The sequence below is a fragment of the Lytechinus pictus genome, chromosome 15, assembly GCF_037042905.1.
Source record: "Lytechinus pictus isolate F3 Inbred chromosome 15, Lp3.0, whole genome shotgun sequence".
In the NCBI taxonomy this organism is placed as follows: domain Eukaryota; kingdom Metazoa; phylum Echinodermata; class Echinoidea; order Temnopleuroida; family Toxopneustidae; genus Lytechinus; species Lytechinus pictus.
The window spans coordinates 26222501-26245293 of NC_087259.1; the positions used below are offsets into that span (position 1 = coordinate 26222501).

General features: G+C 37.0%; 2 protein-coding genes across 2 annotated transcripts in view; one reads left to right on the top strand and one right to left on the bottom strand.

Moving 5' to 3' along the window:
- LOC129277625 (uncharacterized) overlaps window positions 1-10784 on the top strand; it is an 11190-nt gene extending 406 nt beyond the window's left edge. The window contains exons 1-2 of the mRNA XM_064110363.1: window positions 1-2932; window positions 9678-10784. The exon at window positions 1-2932 is cut by the window's left edge and continues 406 nt beyond it. Coding sequence (XP_063966433.1) covers window positions 1-1557 — 1557 coding nt within the window. The 3' untranslated portion in view covers window positions 1558-2932; window positions 9678-10784. The remainder of the gene's footprint in view (window positions 2933-9677) is intronic.
- A 1408-nt stretch (window positions 10785-12192) lies between these two features.
- On the bottom strand, window positions 12193-18137 carry LOC129277626 (uncharacterized). Its single transcript, XM_054913779.2, has 3 exons — window positions 17209-18137; window positions 15006-15263; window positions 12193-13747 (listed from the first exon to the last, which is right to left on the bottom strand). The coding sequence occupies exons 1-3, from the start codon at window positions 17284-17286 to the stop codon at window positions 13346-13348; spliced, it is 738 nt and encodes a 245-aa protein (XP_054769754.1). The 5' UTR covers window positions 17287-18137; the 3' UTR covers window positions 12193-13345.
- Window positions 18138-22793: the final 4656 nt, after the last annotated feature.

Sequence of the window (22793 nt, forward strand, 5' to 3'; positions counted from 1 at the left end):
GTTGAATTGGAAAATGATGCCAGGAGGGCTGGCGATGGTGGATGGGACGACAAAGGGAGAAGGGAGGACATTATCAATCAAGATAAAGGGAGACAGGACTATGAACCTCAGGTTAATCCGCAGAGAATGGGTGATAGAAGATCGAATGGTCTCCCGAGAGAGCACCGAGGCCGTATCAACCAGAAAAATGAAGATAGATTTCAACCCGAGAATCATTTCAATCCCGAGGAGGATCCGATTTACGATGGAAATGGCGACAGGGAACAGAGAATTCAAGATCAACCAAGGAAGATGGGTCCTAGAATTAATAAACCTAGGATTGTACCTAATAATGATTTCGAAGGCTTAAAGGTTGGTGATGATATGAGAGAAGCCGTCCCGCGACCAAAACCCCAGTTTAACAGAAATCCACCTAAAGTTCTACCAGTTGGCCGCGAAGGTGGAATTATCTTAAATCATCGTGGCGACCTGAAAGATATAAACCCAAAAGATGTAGCTCCTATAATGCCTGATGTCTTAGGAAGACAACCTGGCAAGAAGAATGATTTTGCCTTAGAGGTCCCCAGGGAAGTCAATCCTGATTATCTTGGTGTTCAGCAGCATAACATGGATCCACGCAATCAGCCTAAACTACCCAAGTTCAAACCGAATAGACATATCGACCCTCTAGCACATGATCCGGCTGATATGAAGCCTAAGCCAAGACCCAAGGAATTCCCAGTTACCGTTCTCCAAAAGCCAGATCCGACGTCTTGTCCAACCAATCGCTTCGTCCTCATCTTGGTTCTCTCTCAGGTTCACGAGATTTCCTCTCGAGGCACCATCCGCAAAACATGGGGTGATCCGTTCAAATTCCATATATTCGGCACGGCAGAGGTGGACATGACATGGTGGGTCGTCTTTGCCATGGGCAGCGGTAAAACTGATAACAAAATCGAGCTGGAGAATGACAAAAACGGTGACATTCTGCAGGGTGATTTTATCGATATTGAATCTGAACAGACGAGGAAGGTCATGATGGCAATGAAGTGGTTGCATGAATTACAATCTTCTAATCCAAGATGTCGTCCAACATACTTCCTGAAGACGGGTTCCAACGTATTTGTTAATGCTCGGGTGCTGACAAGATGGATGGTGAACGAATTTAAACAGACAGAGAATGTATACACCGGTCAGATGATTCGGAATGATGATCCAATCCGAGACTCATTTGATCCACATTTTGTTCCTTACTCAGACTTCAGGGAAGAGGTGTTTCCTGATTTGGCGCAGGGACCAACCTACATGCTCTCGACGGATGTCGTCCACCAAATGGTCCCCTTGTTCGACCGTGTCATCCCCATCGCTATGGACGATGCCTATATTGGAATCCTAGCATCGGTTCTCAACATCAAACCTATGCATGACGAACACTTTGTTCATCCAAGAAGACCATCCAATGTATGCCATTATAAGAACATGATGTATATATACGGGGTAAGTCTGCATGAAATTAAGCACGTCTACAATGTTATTATGGGTCATACTGATCGGCACTGCCTTAACCAAGGTCTTTAAACATCATGACAGGGTTATTTAAATTACACAATATGTCGGAGTCGATGATCAAGGAAAATTCAAAGTACATGTGATTTGAATTGAATACCTAATGGACAACAAATCGGGACAGATCTTTGCTTAACAACTGGCAACGAAATGGTCGAAAAATTATTCGGCTTTGTACCTTCACGTTTGCGGATACCATAGCGTACTAAATCTTTTCATTTTCCAGTGATCTAAATAACAATGTTTGCTTTAAAATGGTCTATTCAAAGAAATACACAAAATGTCAATGTAAAAAGTGAAAGGTATTCGGAAACTGTTTAGCCTCAGTTGGAACTGTATTTTGTAATATATAGACATTTTATTTGGTCATAGGGTAACAAATTATTTCATTGTCACACCTAACTCACAAACACTACTTGTAGGAGTTCCACGTATATTCTAGAATTGTTATATTTAAGTACTACACACATGAAAATTACATTTTTTTGCTTGTCAGTTGTACTTTCAAAGGTCCATTTTCCATTTTATATTTATAGTCTAATTTGTTAGTTCAGATAAGAAAGATTAGTCACAAAAACTGTAATTATTGTAAAATATGATTCATAATAAGCTTTATTTATAATTTAGTTATATTAATAACTTTGACACAAATTTGGATTTGACATTGATTGCTGTCGGACGGATTGAATTTTGCTTTTGTTTCACATATTCACAGTGAAAAAATAACACGTTGTTTAAGCCTGTCACTCTAACAACAAGTTGTATAAACTTTTTTGTGATTGTTTAAACTTTTTTAAACAATCACAAAAGTTTAAACAGTAATTGTTAGAGTGACGGGTTTGAGCAACGTGCTTAAAATTTTAAACAGCGTTTTTACAATGTATAGTTTGTGATTTATGAAACATCATTATAAAATATGACTTGTTAATGCCCATTTCCACTCATCTCAATTCAAATGGAATGAATGCGTAGCACGTGCCGGAGCACATGGTTTAATCCAAATAAAACTAATAATCAAAGTACACTTTTACTGATAATTCTCAATGATTATACTGTACATATATTTATCATATGGACCTCAATACTGTGTGTATGTAAGTATAATAATAAATAACTCGTATTTCTGTAGCACCATTTTCTCGAGATACAAACACATGAAGTTCATTACTCATGTCGATAATATACCGCGTAAAATCTTAGCATATCATTAATAATATGAATATAAACGTATGATAGATAGAATACTATAATCATAATAGATAGCCTTTGGATAAGTCCTCGCTACTTGTCTGCTGAACATGGATTGAAATTAGACTAAAGCAGCGTGGTTACTATGTATTGATCGCCGGACCGAGGCCGATTGGTCTCTGTTTTCGGGCGAGTGTAGGTGTCACGCGCGTAAAACATTCCCCATAGACTTGTGTGTTAAAATGGCACTTTTGAAAAATTCATAAAAAATAAATGTGAAATTAGAGGGTGGAATGTTTACTACCAATGGATAGGATATATATCTGACATTCCAAATCTGACCAGGAAAGGGTACCGTAGCCAGCTCATTTTAAAAATAAATCGCCATTTATGAAGATAACTATGAATCGATCGAATTCATCAACTGAAACAGTAAAATAGCCCTAATTATTCCGCCAGTCAAAAAATAGTTCCAAGTCACTTATTTATCTTCCCAATTTGGGCGAAGTAAGTTCAGTAGTTACCATTTCTAGAATCAGTGTTAGATTTTGAATCACATTCATACATTTTTGTCAATCAGCAATATCAAATTGACAAAAATTCGAATGGGTTGGGTCGAACGAATATCTTTAGCCCTCTTGATGTAATTAGGCTCGTGGGACCTATATTATATGACCTATGTATTTTATTTTTTTGAATAGCTACTTTGCTATTCTTTTGTATCTGTACACTCACACTAGCACAAAGAAATGCATTGAAAATGCCTATTTTCTATGCAATGACCCATTTTAATGTGTTACCCATATATGTTATTTTCACTATATATGGATGTATACAAATCCTACCTGCATATGATATAGCCCAACAGTGAATGCAATGACAATATAGGTCCCTATCAGTTGTAATATAAAGGTGTATGTAAATTCTGTGTAGATATCAGGATACTAGAACTGCCCCAAACATAATTACCAACTATATACATGAGATTAGATGAGGAAACAATAAAAGAATGAGATACTTATTAGTATATTTGCATTTGACCTATTCAAAATCTTCCTAGGGCTGTTGCCTCTCCGATGTAAGAAGGAAGAGATACATAAATAGATAGAGAGAGAGAAAGAAAAATAATTTCATAGATGGCATGGCTTAATAAAGAGGGGGGGGGGCTATACTAAGATTACAGCACACAGCCACCCCCCCCCCCCTCTCTCCTTAGTTGAGCACTATTAGATACCTTACCTTACTCTGTGCCCTTTTCTAAATACCTTCTTGAAGGTACCACTAGTTCTCTTCAGTAAAGTTCTCAAAGTTCTATCTCCTCTCTACCTACCCCCTTCCTAAGAACAATTTTAACATGAGCAATTTCTAAAGGTCTTTCTAATGCTAAGTAGGTGATGTACACTAACACAAAACAATGATAAATCAGAACATTAAGAGGCCTTGACTCTATACACTGACTAATCTACATACATTCCTAGGCTACACAGACCTACTAACTTTACCTGATGTAGCCCGCGGCTAGCCATTAAATCCATGTTTTGCACCACTTGATGACTAAACATATTGATATCAGTGAGAAATTGTTTGCTATTGAAGAGTTTGGCCAGGTATTCCATCCACTACCAGGGATTTCCCATATTACTTACAGGTGTCACGCGCGTAAAACATTCCCCATAGACTTGTGTGTTAAAATGGCACTTTTGAAAAATTCATAAAAAATAAATGTGAAATTAGAGGGTGGAATGTTTACTACCAATCGGCCCTAATCTGGCAAAAGGGTCTATCTGCACATTCGCCCTCGAAAAACTTTCTGAGAAAATCAGCTTTGAAGTTTGAGCATTTAATTTACTTGTAGAATACTTGAGAGTTAATTTTAGCTGGTGGACTCTATTCTATCACTTAGTTTAACTTTGAAAAATTATTTTTAGTCCCTTTTTATTATTTTAATCCCTTTACTTTTCTTGTAAGATCCAATTTAATGCAGATAGACCCTTTTGCCAGATTAATCTCGGGAGCAAAGACAGTGATATTTATCTGGCAAAAGGGTCTATCTGCACATAGACCCTATAAAAATTGGCTGTAATCTGGCAAAAGGGTCTATCTGCACATAGACCTTTTTGCCAGATTAAATGATGGCAGATAATATGTTTATTTTATCAGGCAAACGGGGTCTATCTGCAGATACACCCTGTTACAGAGGGAAATTGTGTTAATTTAACCAGGCAGAAAGATATATCTGCACGGTTGGTAAACTATTATAATATTGGACAGGCTGCGCAGGACTCTCAACTTCATGGTCTACAACCACTTGGTTTACTATCCATTTTGTCCAAAACCATTTGGTCTACTGACCGTTTGGTCCATAACCATTTGGTCTACTAGGCATTTGTTACAAAACCCTTTGGTCTACTAGGCCTTTGGTCCACAACTATAGGCGTTGTTACAAAACCATTTGGTCTAATAGGCGTTTGGTCCACAACCATTTGGTCTACTAGGCGTTTGGTCCACAACCATTTGGTCTACTAGGTGTTTGGTCCATAAGCATTTGGTCTACTAGACGTTGTTACAAAACCACTGGTCTACTAGGCGTTTAGTCCACGACCATTCGGTCTACTAGGCATTGATACAAAAAAAAAATATTTGGTCTACTATGCGTTTGATCCACAAGCATTTGGTCTTCTAGGCGTCTGGTCTACAACCATTTGGTCTAAGTAGTCATTTCATTTGGTCCACAACCATTTGGTCTACGAGGAATGTTACAAAAACAATTTGGTCTACTAGGCATTTGGTCCGTAACTAATTGGTCTAAGTAGGCATTTGGTCTACCAGAATGTAACAAAAAACATTTGATCTACTAGGCGTTTGGTCCGTAACTAATTGGTCTAAGTAGGCATTTGGTCCACAGCCAGCCATTTGGTCTACCAGGAATGTTACAAAAACCATTTGATTTACTAGGCGTTTATAACTAATTGACTTTGTTCTGAAAGCAATTGGTTGGATGCACAGGGTGTCTTAGCGATTGGAAAATGTAAAACCTAACCCCCCCAACAAAAAATACATAAATAAATAAAATAATAATAATAATGATGACACTATCCAAGATTTTACACTTAATTGGCTAGGATATTGTTGATTATACAAAATTAATCAATTATAAAGTTGGGCATAACAATATTTTTTTTTTAATTTAATCCATCTTATAAGATCTTCATTAATTATAACCAATTGTATTTTGATTTCTCTTTCTCATGCCACAGACTGACGAAGAGTTTTACTTTGCCTTTCATTCTTTAAGAGCTATCTGTTTTCTTCTAAAATCTATGATTTTATTTTTTATATGGCAGTCTAACATCTACCAATTGTGTTTTTTCATTTCTTCTATTTTGTGCCTTTTTCTCCTCTCTCCCTTGCTCTCCTGTTCTTTTTCTCTACTCTTCTTCTTTCGTGCTATCCTTCTTTTCTTAAATCTGTATTCACCTTTGCAATGTTCTGCGGCATTGCACTTTGACATATAGAAGTAGTGTGGGGAGCTTATTTCAAATATTGCTGGCCCTCAGCGATCTGATCCCCTGAGTCAGGGTTATACGGGCGTAATTACAACTGGCAGGCCAAAGATATTCATTCGAGCAAACCCATTTTAAATCTTTAATTTTGATATTGCTGATTGACAAAAATGAATGAATATGATTGATAATCATACACTGATTCTAGGGAGGGTAACTTTACTGAACTTTCTTTTTTCAAATTGGGATGATATATCACCACTTTGGAACTATTTTTATACTGGCGGAAGAAGTATTGCCATTTTACTGTCTCAAGTCATGAATTTGATCCTGTCAGGTGTAGTCTTCATAAATGCCGATTTATTTTTAAAATGAGCTACTCGAGGTACCCTTTTCTGGTCAGATATGGAATGTCAGACATGTATCCTATCCACTGGTAGTAAACATTCAATTCTCGAATTTCATCCTTTTTTTGAGCGCCTCTTTAACACACGAGTCTATTGGAAATGTTTTAGGCCCGTGATACCTCAGCTGCAAACTGGCAGCCATCTTGAAATCCAAGATGGCTGCCATGAAAACAAAATTATTTTAAAAAATCAGGTATTATAATTATAACGTAGATATTATTTTGAAATTTGACACTTGGGGTATTGAAATTTCCCCCAGTAGTCTGTCCAATAGATAGGCTGCAAAATGGCCACCATCTTGAAATCTAGAGAGGATAGACTGTCATGAAAATCCAAATTATTTTCTTGAGTTTTAAATAATTTGAGGCACTGCATTTTAGACATACATGTACAGGCAGGTTTTGGCCTGCTGGTTTTACAATATTGCTGCCCCATTAATTGATCCACCAGGTCAGCTGAAAATGGCCGCCACTTTGAAATCTAGGATGGCTATTATGAAATATCTTTCCTAAGCTATACATTACATGTGACACTGTAAATTGGTATTATGAACATGTATGTATTTTGTTTTCATGGCAGCCATCTTAAGAAAAGGGTACCTCGAGCAGCTCATTTAAAAAATAAATCAGCATTTATGAAGACTACACCTGACAGGATCAGATTCATGGCTTGAGACAGTAAAATGGCAATACTTCTTCCGCCAGTATAAAAATAGTTCCAAAGTGGTGATATTCTTCCCAATTTGAAAAAAGCAAGTTCAGTAAAGTTACCCTCCCTAGAATCAGTGTAAGATTATCAATCATATTCATTTAAATTGTCAATCAGCAATATCAAAATTGAAAATTTAGGGTGGCTTTGCTCGAATGAATATCTTTGGCCTGCCAGTTGTAATTATACGCCCGTATAACCCTGACTCAGGATATCAGATCGCTGAGGGCCGGCAATATTTGAAATAAGCTCCCCACACTACTTCTATATGTCAAAGTGCAATGCCGCAGATCATATAAAACTCAACGAAATAATTGCAAAATTTCTATGGCAGCCAGCTTGGATTTAAAGATGACGGGCATTTTTCCGCCGACCAATTGTCAGATTCCTTGGAGCCAGCAATTTTTTTTATTAACGCACCCAGATACCCATATACTACAAATTTTAGTGGCACATATGTAAAATTCAAGAAAATGAGTTCAATGATTTTTCATGGAGGCCATCTTTGATTTCAAATGGCGGCTGACCCGATGGTCAAATCGCTTGAGGCCGGCAATATTTGAAATCAGCGCCCAAAATTAAGCCTATATGCCAAATTTCAATACCGCAGTTCATATAAAACTCGAGAAAATGATTGCAACGATATTTCATGGCGGCCATCTTGGATTTCAAGATGGCGGCCATTTTGCTGCCAACCAAATGGTCAAATTGCTTGGGGCTGACAATATTCGAAATTAGCACCCCAAATTAAGCCTATATGCCAAATATCAATACCGCAGTTCATATAAAAGTCGAGAAAATGATTGCAATAATATATCATGGCGGCCATCTTGGATTTCAAAATGGCGGTCATTTTGCCGCCGGCCGAATGGTCAAATTGCTGGGGGCCGGCAATATTTGAAATCAGTGCCTCAAAATACCCCTATATGCCAAATTTCAGTGTCACATGCCATGTAAAACTCAAGAAAATGACATTTAAAGGGGAAGTTCACCCTGACAAAAAGTTTATTGTAAAAATAGCAGAAAAAATAATAAAAAATATTGCCGAAGGTTTGAGAAAAATTCATCAAATAATTAAAAAGTTATTAGAATTTCAATTATTTGATTTGTGACGTCATGTGCGAGCAGCATTCCTACATAGCGAATGGTAAAAAATCAATGAAATGTCATTTTCTCAGAAAATTGAAAATGGTTTTCACTGTACCTTTTGTATATCAATAGACAAATCATTTCACACCCGATCATGAATAGAAAAAAAATTAAGTCATCAGGAACCATACAAAATTTGAAATTCATGCATTTTATATTACATAACACATGGGGCAGCTGCTCGTTTATGACGTCACAAATCCAAAACTTTGAACTCTAATAACTTTCTTACTCTTTAACGGATTTTCATCAAACCTTCACCAATATTTTTTACTATTTTTTCTGCTATTTTTACAACAAAGTTTTCTTCAGGGTGAACTTCCCCTTTAATGATTTTTTCATGGCGGCCATCTTGCATTTCAAAATGGCAGCCAACCCGATGGTAAAATCGCTTGGGGCCGGCAATTTTTGAAATCAGCGCCCCAAAATACCCCTGTATGCCAAATTCTACACTTTCTGCCAGATTCGAGCATCTTTTTCACATATCTACTGGACTAGATAGACCCTTTTGCCTGATTAAATAAATACGTCTTCTCCACCATGTAATCTGGCAAAAGGGTCTATGTGCAGATAAACCCCTTTGCCAGATTACTACCGCTTTTATAGGGTCTATGTGCAGATAGACCCTTCTGCCAGATTAGATACCAGTAAAATGATGGAATTTGATATTGGTGTCCTCTGGTATCTCGAAAACGATAGCTCGAGCACCACTGAGAGTTGGCCAGATGAAAATTTTGGCCTCATAAACCCTAGATATGAAAAAAAAAAAAATTCCAAAATTTTGCAGATAGACCCTTTTGCCAGATTAGGGCCGCAATGGATAGGATATATATCTGACATTCCAAATCTGACCAGGAAAGGGTACCGTAGCCAGCTCATTTTAAAAATAAATCGCCATTTATGAAGATAACTATGAATCGATCGAATTCATCAACTGAAACAGTAAAATAGCCCTAATTATTCCGCCAGTCAAAAATTGTTCCAAGTCACTTATTTATCTTCCCAATTTGGGCGAAGTAAGTTCAGTAGTTACCATTTCTAGAATCAGTGTTAGATTTTGAATCACATTCATACATTTTTGTCAATCAGCAATATCAAATTGACAAAAATTCGAATGGGTTGGGTCGAACGAATATCTTTAGCCCTCTTGATGTAATTAGGCTCGTGGGACCTGTAGGCCGTGTTTAGGAAAATAGCAGCACCAAGTGCCTTGGATAAAGGCTATATAAGAGACTTAATTTACCACCGCCATAATCATGATAACTATTAAGTATAGTTCAGTGTCGGTATTGATTTATTGCATTGCACTGTACATTTGAAGTAATATATTGTTAGGAGAGTGTATTTGTGTACGTCGTACTTGTGACCATATGGTCTACACCTGTTCTATTCCTCAATAAAGCACTTTGGTTTATGAAAATTTGTTCATGGATGAGGGTGGTATTGATGGGAGAACTGTGTAAATAAAAAAGAAGAGTTTTGTTTTACATAATTTAAACATCAGATAAAAGAAGAGTGATTTAGAAACTATCTTCTTCTTATTATTTTCTCATCCGCTGTCTTCGGAGATATAACGTATATCATATGTGTATATTATACTTAAAGGCTTAAGATTAAGTCAGTTTCAGAAAAAATATATTGACACTGTGCGTCAGCAATTTATTTTCTTTATGTTTGTAAAATTTCATATCTGTTGCTTTGATAACAATAATTTGATTTTACAGGTGCATTATTATTATTTCAAAATAATGTTCGGTATGTTTTTGTTCTGAAGTGCCTTGTATCTGGAGATTTTAGCATGTTTTCACAAATTGTGGACTAGAATGATGAAAAAATTATTAGTGCAGTTGTTAAATATTCATGTAATCTGATTTTAAGATTCATATACTATATAGAACCTTGGTGTACGATTCGATTAAGTAATTACTTGTCAGTAACAGGTACTGAGACGTTGCATGAAAGGGTAACTATGCCATTCAGCAATCAACATTAAATAAGGAAAAAAGGAGCATAGTGGTTTAGTGGTAGAGTAATCCCCTATTGGACACGAGGTTGTATAGGTTCGATCCACGGACGATTTACAAAATACGTTATGATCTCATGATAACATGTTACAGGGGCTGCTAGAAGATCAGTAACCATGAATGGGAAATTAGACATATTGCTATCATTGTTCATTATTGTCATTGAGTAAAAGGTGTAACTTTATGATATTGTCTAAGAAGAATATTTGTGATTTTATTTTGCTAATGATTTATGATTAATAAATAGCCTGTGCAGAGCTAACAAATTATATTTGTTGTTGAACAATGTCATTATCGTTTTTTATCATAATTATTATTACTATTATCATTACATTATTCCCTTTTTTATAATAATGATAACAATGATAATAAGAGTAATATATTATTATTATTATCACCATCGTCATTAAAAATATAAATATTGTTTTAAATATCGTCATTATTTCTGTTTTTGTCGTTAATATTGTTATCACAATCGACGGGATAGTCTACGTTTTGTTGGTGCATTGCAGGTGACTACGAGCTTCGATATTTCCGTTTGCATTATTTACGTCTATCGTACGATTTCTTATTTCTTGCATTAGGCATTATATAGAGCCGAAATGCGATCGTATATAGTTTCCCTGCGCAGATCGTATGATGACCCTAAGATGTATTTAAGGGCTACGATCCTATGATTTTTTAAAATTAGTATAACTCCGCGCTGCACAAAATTGTAGACCCTACAATGAATATGAATCCGTACGAAACCGTAGGATCATCGCACGTCATTCTAGTGAGATCGTACGGTTAGCAGGATCCATATGATTACCCTATACGATGATCGTAGACCAAATATTAACGGGGCATTAGTTTTACTATCTTGCAAAATTTATATCAGAACTTCATGAGGGTTATTAACCTAATATGTGTTTAAGTTTTTTCGTCAAAAAAGCAACATGCGTGTTGGCTAGGGCAGCGTCAATGTATTGTACACACTAAGAAATAAGGGGTTCAAATTTGAACCCTAGGGATTGGTGTAATATAGCAGCACTCCAGGTGATGCTAATGAGTGCAATTATGTTCATTTGTGAACCCTGAAGGATGCAATTGGCTATGTTAAGCGCCCTATAGGGTGCAAAATTGAACCATGTAATTATTGTCAAGTATTATGCACCTTAAAAGGTTCAAATTTGCACTGTAAAAAATGAAGTGCTAATTTTGCACTTACAAAATTAGTGCTTGTATAGTGACTGCACTACGAATGCTGATTTTCTACTTTGAATTTGAACTAGAAAATCAGCACTCGTAGTGCAGTCACTATACAAGCACTGTGAGTGCTAAATTAGCACTTCATTTTTACAGTGTGCACCTATTAAGGTGCAAGCGAGTATTTCTTGGTGTAAATAATGATAAAAATGTGCATTTGTCACCTTTTGCCACTTGGGGTGCAAGATTACACCCAATAAGGTTGGTGCAAGTGCTTTATTTAGGATTCAAAAATTTCTTAGTGTGTAAATAGTAATGTATAGTTACACGACCAAGTCTTTTTTTTCTTTCCCACATTTTCTTTTCTCTTCTCTATCCTACCTCGTTTCAATATTTAAAAAAATGGAAATCATAGAGACGGTCGCCCCTCCCCTAAAGTCAGCTCTGATGTAGTCAAATAATAACAAGTGAAAAATTACGATCTTTTGTGTATTGTTTATTAAGGTCAGACTAATAAAATATATCAAAACTACATTTTCAACATCAAACTTTTTTTTTTCAATTATATTTTTTTACATTGGTGTACAATATAGAAATATACATTATATATAAATCTTTTCGTCACAACTGTTACTTTCTGTTAAAATTTTATATACGTTCATAATGTATGATTTAAACACTTAAGCTGAAGAATACACTACGTCTTTGACATTTCTTTCATGATAAAAAGAATGTAGGAAATGTATTTAAACAAGTTGATCGATAATCAAAATTATAAGATAATGATGTACTTTATTTTCTTTATGAATTGAAGTTGTCAATAAAAACTGAAAATTCAAGATACTCAAAATATTGTGATTTTCAGGAATCTCGACCATACCCCGGACCATACTTAAATGTGTTTCTTCAAATCTGTATGTAATTGATTACCGTTTTCTTATTCGTCCCTGTTTGTTTTGTTTGTTTCTTGGCCCACATCTTTTATTTTCACGGTAGTTTAGTCTATGATTATATTTATCGTTGATTGTGTAATTAATAAAATCATTAACAGGCCCTAAATAACTATGTACCTTAATGAAATTGCCAGTGCATGATTTTCAAGTTCAGTGTATAGGATCATTAGTGATTAAAGTTATCAGTCTATCCGTTTGGATTGATCTTTCTTCTGCAAATAAACGAGTCTATATTACATGGATAATTAGGGGTTTTCACACGAAAACGAATCTAAAGTCTGCGCACACTGTACGATCCGTTGCGATCCGATTTTTAAGGGAAATTAATGTATGAACATTTAATATGAACATACCAACTTGTAAAATTAAAGTTACGAAAAGTGGTACGAATGCTATACCAAGCATCCTTCAAGGAATAATATACAAATTAAATTTCAAATCGTCATGACGTTACCATCTGCTGCGACTTGAAGCCGATTTGGGTTTTGCTTCTTCCACAATTGAGGCTTGAAGCAAAACAAAATTCTGGTTTTATTACGCTTTGCATGATCTCAAACTTCATATCAAATATTTTTACTACATGGAACGTTCATATTTAATGCAATATACGATTTGTTTAAAAATTGGGCGTCGGAGTCGGATCCCGTATTGTGCGGCGGGCTTTAAGATGATTTTTTTTTTTAGAAGAGATCTGGTTGGGATCGTGATTCTCTGACGGCGCGTCTTTTCTCTGCCTTGTGGCCAGCGTTGGCCATCCGCTTTCCGGTCATCTTCTTTCGATATTCACCCATCTCCTTGTTCTTCAGGCCAGCGGTCAATTTCTGGACTCCACGGTGTATGGCTTGGTTGAAAGCCTGGCCGCGAGCTCCAGCTTCCATGGAACCACGAATGCCATCATGGATCATTTGCTTGTAAGCGTTAGCCTCCCCGTGTTTTCTGATGCTCATGCGGACCTTCTGAATGTCCTCTTCGGATAGTTCCTGGTGGATGGCGTTGACCTCCTCCTTGAATTGATCACGGACGCTCTCCAGTTCGCGTTTCTTCTCATCAAGGTCGCGATCGCTGGTGGCTATGGCTTCCACCTGCATGAACGGAACCATTGATGATGAAATTTTGCTATAAGTTATAATTAACAAATTATTTCAATAACAGAGAAATGTGCAAAGTTGCGTGACTCTCAACATCAATTACAGATTTTTCGTTTTCAGAGTATATACTTCAGTTTTTACTTTGATCTTTTGATCATTTCCATCCCTATACATCAAAAGGAAATTATCTTTGAAGAATTCAATGAAAGGTGACGAAAAATACACATTCCCTATGCTACATTGATTCTCTTTCCTCCACCTACTTTAATCATTCACTCAGTCATTTTCGGTGGAATATAAAAAATATAAAAAGAATTACAGGAATGGTCTTCGCCTCTCACTTTCATAAATTTAGCTTTTCAGAACTTGAATCTGTTGAACATGCATTCGTAATTTGAATTATCTTATATCGTGATATTAAACTTTTTATTTCTTTACTTTTTGTGAGACATTTGTTAATTTCTCAAAGCCCAGTCACTACTCCCCGTCAACTTGAATGAATGCTTCAAAACGTGAAAAGTAAAGTGCTTGGAAAGACCATCTCGATTTTATCCCATAATCAAGCTCCCTAGGGCAACGTTGCATAAAAGTTACCATTATGGTCACTTTGCAATCCAATGGTAACTTGCATGCATGGAATCCTTGATCTTGATTGGTTGATGAGAACTGTTACCATGGTATTGACCATTGGATTGCAACGTTACCATAATGGTTAACTTTTATGCAACGGGCCCCAGGAGATTAAATACATGATGATTTTCAGCTACAGATAGGCCCATCTTGAAAGTGCATGATGCAGGATTTTTTTTTCTTTCAGGGTGTTTTCAAATCCATATGAATAATAATTACAATACAGACATTAAAGTTCGAGATTTTTTTTCTTCAAAATAGGATCTTTGTAAGAAAATGTCTTTCAAACGAGAATAGGTAGTTTCCGCTCCGCGACGCACGACAAATTGAAGAATACAGTAAATATATGGAAAATGCCCGTCAAATGTAAAAAAACTGGTGGGAGGTCTTTGCCGAACATTTCTGAACCGGAACAGCAGCTACTTCCTAAGTTTCGGAGCTGACGAACAATTGCAAATATGTATTTTTGTCTAGAGTCCACAACGAAACTGTTGTTTTGATTCAACAATTTTCGACAAAGTTTGTTGTCTTCTGTCATGAAGGGCGGGCGTATGACAATACATGTTCTATTTCTTAAATTCGTCGTGCGTAATGGAGCGAAATCTCCTTAATACGGACTTACAGCACGGATTAGATGTCGCCTCTTCTCTTCCACCGCGGGGATGGGTGACTGTTGCATGAGAGCATGAGGTAGAATAGCGTGAGGTCCCATGTAAAGCATGGCGTGTTCCCTTAGTTGGTGAAGCTGTTTCTGTTTCTCCTCCTCACTAAGACTCTCATCTTCTTTGATCTCCTTGGCTCGTTGGATGAAATGAGCCTGTTTCTCGCGGAGAGCTTCTTTCTGCGGTGCTGAGGGGCCGTGCTGCTCGGTTACCTCATCCTATATGGAGGAGGAGAAACAAATTTTGAATATTATTGTGTAAATAAGCAATAGTGGAGAGTATGGTGTTGCGTCGTGGTGTAGCGGTTCTGACTCTCGCCTTGTAATCAGAGGGTCGTGTGTTCGAATCCCACCATGGCCTAGCGTCCTTTGGCAAGGCGTCAATCCACACTTTGCCACTCTCACCCAGGTGCTAATTGGGTACCGGTAGCATGGGTAGGAAACAACCGTCATTGTGGTTGGTTTAGCAAGTGTGCGCCTAACAGGCTGCTTGAAATGCTATATGAATCCAGTGACCGGATAATAATAACTGTGAAGCGCTTTGAGCAGTCGTAGATTGATAAAGCGCTATATAAATGCCAATTATTATTATTGTATATTATGGTGAAAGAGTGAAATTATGGGGAGTAGGAGAGAGAGGGGTGCATCATGGGAAGGGGGGGGGGGAGGGGCCGAGATGGGATGAAGGGACGTAAAGGATATGACTTGTAGGAGGAAGAAAACTATCTTGGAAAAGAGTGGAAAATAAATAGACAGAACACAATTTTAAGATGGGAGAGGAGAAGGATATATTCTTATTTTTATTCATATTCTCAGCGAGCCGTACAAGTTTTGTCTCCATATACTTCACCCCATGCCTGATAATATACACCTCCCCCCCCCCATTTGTTAAAATATAGCAACTTTTCAAGACCCACTCATGTTCTCAGAAATGTGGCATCAAAACACACTAAAAAAAGAAACGTTTGTTCATGATTGTACCCTATAAACACTAACAGCACTTTTTTTACAATGTTGCTCGCTAAGTGAAAAGGGTGCAAAATGCACATGTAATTCTTCTCGTTTGCAGCCATGAATGCAGGTTTGTATCTGATATACAGGGGAGCATGAATTTTGTGTTCAGAAGGTGCAAATTTGCACCTTCGCTAAAGATTAAAAGGGTACGTACACCTCTGTACCCTGAAATGATGCAAACTGTAGCTATTTGCATATCCTCAAACGTAGGCCTATATGACAAATGACGTATTAATAATATAATAATAACGGTTATTTATATGCGCTATACACAAAAAAGTATCACAGCGCTTACAATTGTCAGAAATAAAATGCACCTTAATCACAGTGTTGCATATAAGGGTGCAAAATTACACCTAGTTTCTTGATGTGAAGAGAAATAGCTTTGTCGATTCGGCACTGGAAATATAGATTTCGAAGTGAGCAAAAACAGTGAACAGTGTTGAACGATTCCCACCACCCAGCAAGCCAAAAATGTTGTTCTGTTGGAGGATATTAAAACACGAATTTACGCATCAGGTTTAGCCATGCTTAGAATTAGAATTAGAATTAGGAGAAGAAGAAGAAAAAAAAATAAGAAGAAGAAGAAGAAGAGAAGAATTAAGAAGGAGGAGGAGGGAGAAGAAGAGGAGAAGGAGGAGGAGTGACCATGCATTGAGAGATTGGTCCTATTAACCATACCAAGCTAGACAGACGAGGCCAAAATTATGGGGTTAGATTGAGTTCATCATTATCAGCAGAGGAAACTTGCGTAAAAAGAAATGATAAGGAAAAAGAAGGAAACATTGGATAAGGTGCAGAGAAAATGGATGAAAGAAAAAAAAACATAAAAAAGACCATGAAGACTGTTTCATAAACATATCAAGCATTAATATTCATCTAGATAGAAAAACATAATTAACAATTAGATAAAAGAGTAAAAATAAAAGTAAAAAGAAGCGATCAACTGCAAAGAAATGTTATAGTTTCTTTCCATAGACATGATAGATGACAACACATCGTAATATTTATGCCCTTTTTTTCATCTTACAGTATGGCGCACATCTTACAATATGGCGCACATTTATCGATTAAGTTTCGTTGTGACATCGAAATATCTTATGTTATACACAACAACCTAAAGAAAAATAAAGTATAAAATATAACTCACCTCTTGCTGTACTGGTCCTGCTGACTGGACAACGGTCAAACAGAGGGCCAAAATGGCCACGATACTCCAAGAATACATCTTTCCAAAAGTAATTTACTCCTCAAAATGACAAAAATTGGGCAGCAAATTAGTGATACGACACGGCGCCCCAAGTTTCCAACAATAATCCAGTGCGCAACCCGATGATAATGATTTTTTCGTTTTCGTCTTCGCGCATGACAAAGCGAAAGGGGGTGTTGAGGACAATGGATTCTAAAGTGCGCATTGTAGACCGTATAGATATTGGAAATTGCAGCTTAGATCAATTATTATTGATTTCTCCTTAGTTCCCCCGTCTCAACCTGGTGCGGATGTACTTAAAACTAGTTTGTGTTCAAATTTTTAAGATCTCAAAGGGTTTGCCACATTTGCTTCTTCTTCTTCTCCTCCTCCTCCTCCTTCTTCTTCTTCTTCTAAGATTCTTTTTGCTTTCCTTCTGTTTTCTTGTTCAACTTTTCTTAATTTCATACACAGTTACAAATGAGTCAAAAGAGTTGACCTTATTTTCATAAACAAATAGACCGAATAGTTCAAAATATAGTTATTTTCTCTTTGTATTGCTATAGGCTAAATGAACTGTTGACAGGACCCATAGGCCTTCATATTTTGGCCATACTCTTGCAGCTTTCAAATAAAATAATAAGAATAGACACAAAAACGACAACTATCCTAGAGTTCTTAAGAAAAAACTTCAGAAAAGAGCAATGTTTGGATGGATATGAATTTTCAGGTTTATTATAGTAGGCCCTATAAATGCATGAATTATGTTGCGTAAATGTTGTAAATGACTATATTCTTTACTGGTCACGATAGAGGGGTAAAAAAAAGTATCAGATTTTAATTCAAACTACAGGTTGACGTGTCAAAAAGAAGCTATATAGTTATGGTCTAATAGAATTTCATCATCAAAAGTTTCTATGGTCAGAGAAACAATGTTTTCGTGGTCGTTACGAGTAAAGATCCAGCAATCGATTTGTTTTGTCACAAAGACTAATCAATAATTTGCGCTGCTCCCATCACCCTCGGTTAATCAATATCAAAGGGATGCGTAGTTCTAGAGAGCGAAAATTGAAAAGCGAAAAGTTCTTATCAGAGAATGGTAACCAGACAAACAGCTAGAAGACGGATGGAGCAAAAGAGTGGGGGAGAGGGAAATAGAGAAAGGATATGTTGAAAATGGGTCCTAATTTATCATTGTAAAGTGTAATTGCTAACATTTGAAATCAACTTCATTAAACTGGGATCTTTTCGTTTGATACAGAAATGTTGTGAAAAGGGGGTCGGGGTGACCCAATTATTGTTCAAGTAGTGGCACACAAAACGGGAGAAAAGGAAGGGAAAAGACAAAACATAAGAAAAAAGAAGGGTATGAGATAAAAATGTCTACTCAAAAAGTAGACCTACAAAATATAGGTCAAATTCGTTTCATGAATGCTGCATGATTGAAAAGTAAAAGGGAAGCACGAACCGACATATTATAATATATTTTTAAGTTTTAAAGTGTTCAACAAATTTCAGATGTTGGTTAACTTGGTATAATCGTTTGTTGAACATTTAGAATTAATGAAAACTTTCAGTTTTGGGGGTGATATATGTTATTGTTACTGCATGAAAAAGAAAGTGGTATCTATTTTTTTTATATTTCACTTACGCTGAGGTGTGATCTAATATGTGATAAAAGTCCGAAAATGCTGCAAAATAAAAATATTCGTAAAACTTAAATCATGTTCAACAGAGATTGAAACTGACATCTCAATTTTTAACACCTTAAAACTTTTTTTTAAATTCAAATATCACTTTTTGTTAAAAGAGAACACATCCTGTGCAGATTTTTCACGCATTAGCTTACAATAACTAACCGCTTATTCTAATAATTTGTTGGCCTAATTATTTATATTTTATCTCATATTATTATAAAATGTCACATTTAGTCAGTGGCTTACCGTGGGTCACGACATGGGGGGGGGGCACCAGCAACAAATTGAGTCACTTAATGGGCGCGCAAAGCGCGCTCATTTGCCAAGTATACTGACCATATATAGATATTTTAAATACTGTGCCATTAAAAGAATATGTATCCCACTGATCATGCGAGCGCGAGCTGAAATTTTTTTTATATTCAGACCTAAAAAGGGACATTATAAGCAATTTTTTGTAATCACGATACATATCTGTCTCGCTAAACAATGCGAGCACGAAGCGCGAGCTGAAATTTTTGTATGTTGATCCCAAACAGAGACATTTTAAGGACTATTTTTTAGGAATCCATTAAGAGTATACATATATCGCCACAGTCATCTAATTCGAACGTAAGCACGGACTGGAAATGTTTTATATTCTGTGTTTAGAATTACATCTAAACACATGAAGTACTTTTTATAGTCATTGTAATCATGATTACTAATCAGATATTGCGAACGCGAAGCGCGAGCTGAAAATTTAGGAAATTCAGACCTGAAAAGGGGCATTCTAAGGATTGTTTGTAGGAATTCACTAAGACCATACGTATTTCACTAACCAAATGATGCAAGCGCGAAGCGCGAGCTGAAAATTTTTGATATTCAGATCAGACTCAAGGGAAATTTTAAGGACTGATGTTAAGAATTCATGAAGAGCAGACATATCTCACCAATCCACTAATGCAAACGTAAGCACGGACTGGAAATGTTTTATATTCAGACCTTAAAAGGGGTCAATCACTTTAAATAGTCATGGAAAAGAAGCATATGTCACTGTGCTAAAGCCGGGGTAATAATAGCAAACGCTTTGTATCCTCAGGCAAAAAGCGCTATATAAATCCAGCTATTATTATTATTATTACATAAAACAATAGTAACTCAAAGTGCGAGGAAATATATTTGTTTTATATTGACATGAAAACCGGGTGATTTAATAAAACCAGGGGGCCGTTTCATAAAGCTGTGAAGAGCGACTTTAAGAACGACTGGTGCACTTTTCTTACGCACATAACCATCGCCAATGAACACTGGCGGATCCAGGGGGGGGGGGGCACAGCCGGCCCGTGCCCCCCCCCCCCCTTGAGAGGCACAATTAAAATTTGTAATGTAAAAATGGCATTAAAACAAAAGTGTGCCCCCCCCCTTTGAAAGTGAAGACCTTTATTCATTTTTTTGCTTGTTAAATTTTTCCGCTGGAAAATGTGCCCCCCCCCTTCGAAAAATCCTGGACCCGCCCCTGCCAATGAATTTATCATTTACCACAATAAAGGATCCCCAGTCGTTCTTAAAGTCGCTCTTAACTTACGAACAGCTTTATGAAACACCCACCTGAATCATGTATCTCGTTAAACAGACAATGCGAGCAGCTGGAATGATGAACACATAGGCCCTGATCAAATTATATTTCATAAAGTTATGAAAACATATTCTTATGTAATACAGTGCGTCCCAGAAAAAACGAAACCGAGTTTCAGTGTAATTTTTTGCTAACATGATCATAAATTTGCTTCATAAAATGTACATGAACGGAAAGATATGCTTCTCTTTTATCATTTGAAGCCAATCTCAACGTTCATTATGCATGCATGACTGAGTTAGAGCAATGGAAAGTGGTGTTACCAAATTTTCATTTTCACGAGCAAATTGCAATTATTGAGTAAGCTTTTCTGGCTTCTAATGCTGTCAATTCGGAAAACAAAGTTCATAACTTAAATATCTACCTTTTCTTCTTTCATATGAGAAATGGTGGTAAAACACGTGGTCCTTAAAGCTAGAGAAAAGATGTTCACGTCTTGATGTGCGTAAGTTTTTCTTTGCAACTGATCGATGTGTGGAACAGTCTCCCAGAAGATGTAGTTACTGCTTGTTCAGTGATTGCATTTAAGAATAGACTGAATAAGCATTGGGAGAAGAATGCTTATGATTTTGAGTTATTTCGATTCTCGTGTGTTTTCGGTGTTTTCATGGTATTTTGTGCTGTCTACGATACCCCTGCCACCCCTCCCTGCCAACATAAGTAGCGCATCTAATTTTGTCCGAAGGAGAGCAGCAATAGACATTCTACTTTGATCGATGAACATGCAGGCTTAGTCCTACAACATCGTTGGATTAAACTAAACTAAACTAAACTACATGACATCATAATATCATGCATTAAATATGATTGCCGCATGGTCGAGAAAAGGTTGCCTAAAAACACGCTCGATTACTACCTATTCGACGGATCGCGTTTTCCCAACAAAGCAGCAGGCAACGATGAATGGCTGTTCAGGCCCGGGAAGGAAAGCCCTTAATGTTGTTATTCATTTGGAAGAAGCTATGACACTGATTAGAGGCTAATTCCGTGGCTGGATTCTATGGCAATGGGAATTCAATTTTGTAATCGTAATAATTTGGATAATTTTGTATCTCAAACTTCTTACAGTCGTTTTATCTGTGGCTACATTTCATAAGGGGTGGGCCGAAGCAAAAAAGGGGTGTATCAATTTTTGCAAGTGCAGAGGAGAACAAACCCGTTCGTTTTTTTGCTCGGAATGTTTTTTTTCAGTGGGTCACCCCCATCCAACATTTAGCTGACCATGCCTCATCCAGTAATTTCAAGCAACTTTTTACAAGTTTGAACGAATCCAAACAACATCATTCATGCCAACTGTAAGATCGCCCTTTCCGCGTATTCTTTTCCATTGTCTTCCGTTTTATTGGGAAAACGAATGCATGTTTTGATGTAATCATAAAACTTATTATTATTGCAACAATACAGGGCTTTCCTTCCTCGCCCGAACAGTTAGCCCATCGACTGATAGCCAATTGTCTGCTGCTTTGTTGGGAAAACGAAATGCTTGCTTTTCAACGATCCGCCGAATAGGTATATCAGGCGTTAATCATATTTAACGCGTGATGTCTCATAATTATGAAAGAAGAAAAACTGATATTTCAGTTATGAACTTCGTTTTCCCGAATAGAGCATTTTTATAAAAGCCAGATAAAGTATATAACTCAAAATCGCAATTTGCTCGTGCACATGAACATTCGGTGGCGAGGCAAGCACTGATATCATGGATTGATATGATGTAGTCATGGAGCTATTAACACAGATAGCTCCATGATATACATGTAATACTATAAGAGGCTGTGTACTTCCGAGCACTAGCGTACCTACGGGGGGCAGACTGCCCCCTCTGACGAGTAACAACCCATGCAAGGGACATATCCCTGCCCCCCTGACGAGTCTTGAAGACCTTTTTTTTTTTTTTCTTTCTTTTTTTTTTGCTTGTCAATTTTTTTTCTGGTACGAAATCCTTTATTTGTGGTTGAAGACCTTTTTTTTTTTGCCTATCAAATTCGTTGGCGGACAAATTTGCCCCCCTTGTGGAAAATTCTAAGTACGCCACTGCTTCCGAGGGTGTGTGTATGTGTGTGTGTGGGGGGCTGTGCGGGTGTTGGAGTGGTGTGCGGTGTATATCTTTATTCTGATTCCAAATTCAAGTTCTTCGGCATTCCATTATCCTTCCCTCTTGCCTAACTTTCGATCTTCACCACTCCCCCAACTGCTCTCTCGATCAACTTTCCCCCTCTGCGACTCTCACA

Bases quoted from the DNA above. Each gene is read 5' to 3' on its own strand.
- LOC129277626 (XM_054913779.2), bottom strand. From the start codon at position 17,286: ATGTATTCTTGGAGTATCGTGGCCATTTTGGCCCTCTGTTTGACCGTT. The intron at 15,264-17,208 runs GTGAGTTATATT...TCCTCCATATAG, and splicing joins CAGGACCAGTACAGCAAGAG to GATGAGGTAACCGAGCAGCA. The intron at 13,748-15,005 runs GTAAGTCCGTAT...CCGTTCATGCAG, and splicing joins GGCGACATCTAATCCGTGCT to GTGGAAGCCATAGCCACCAG.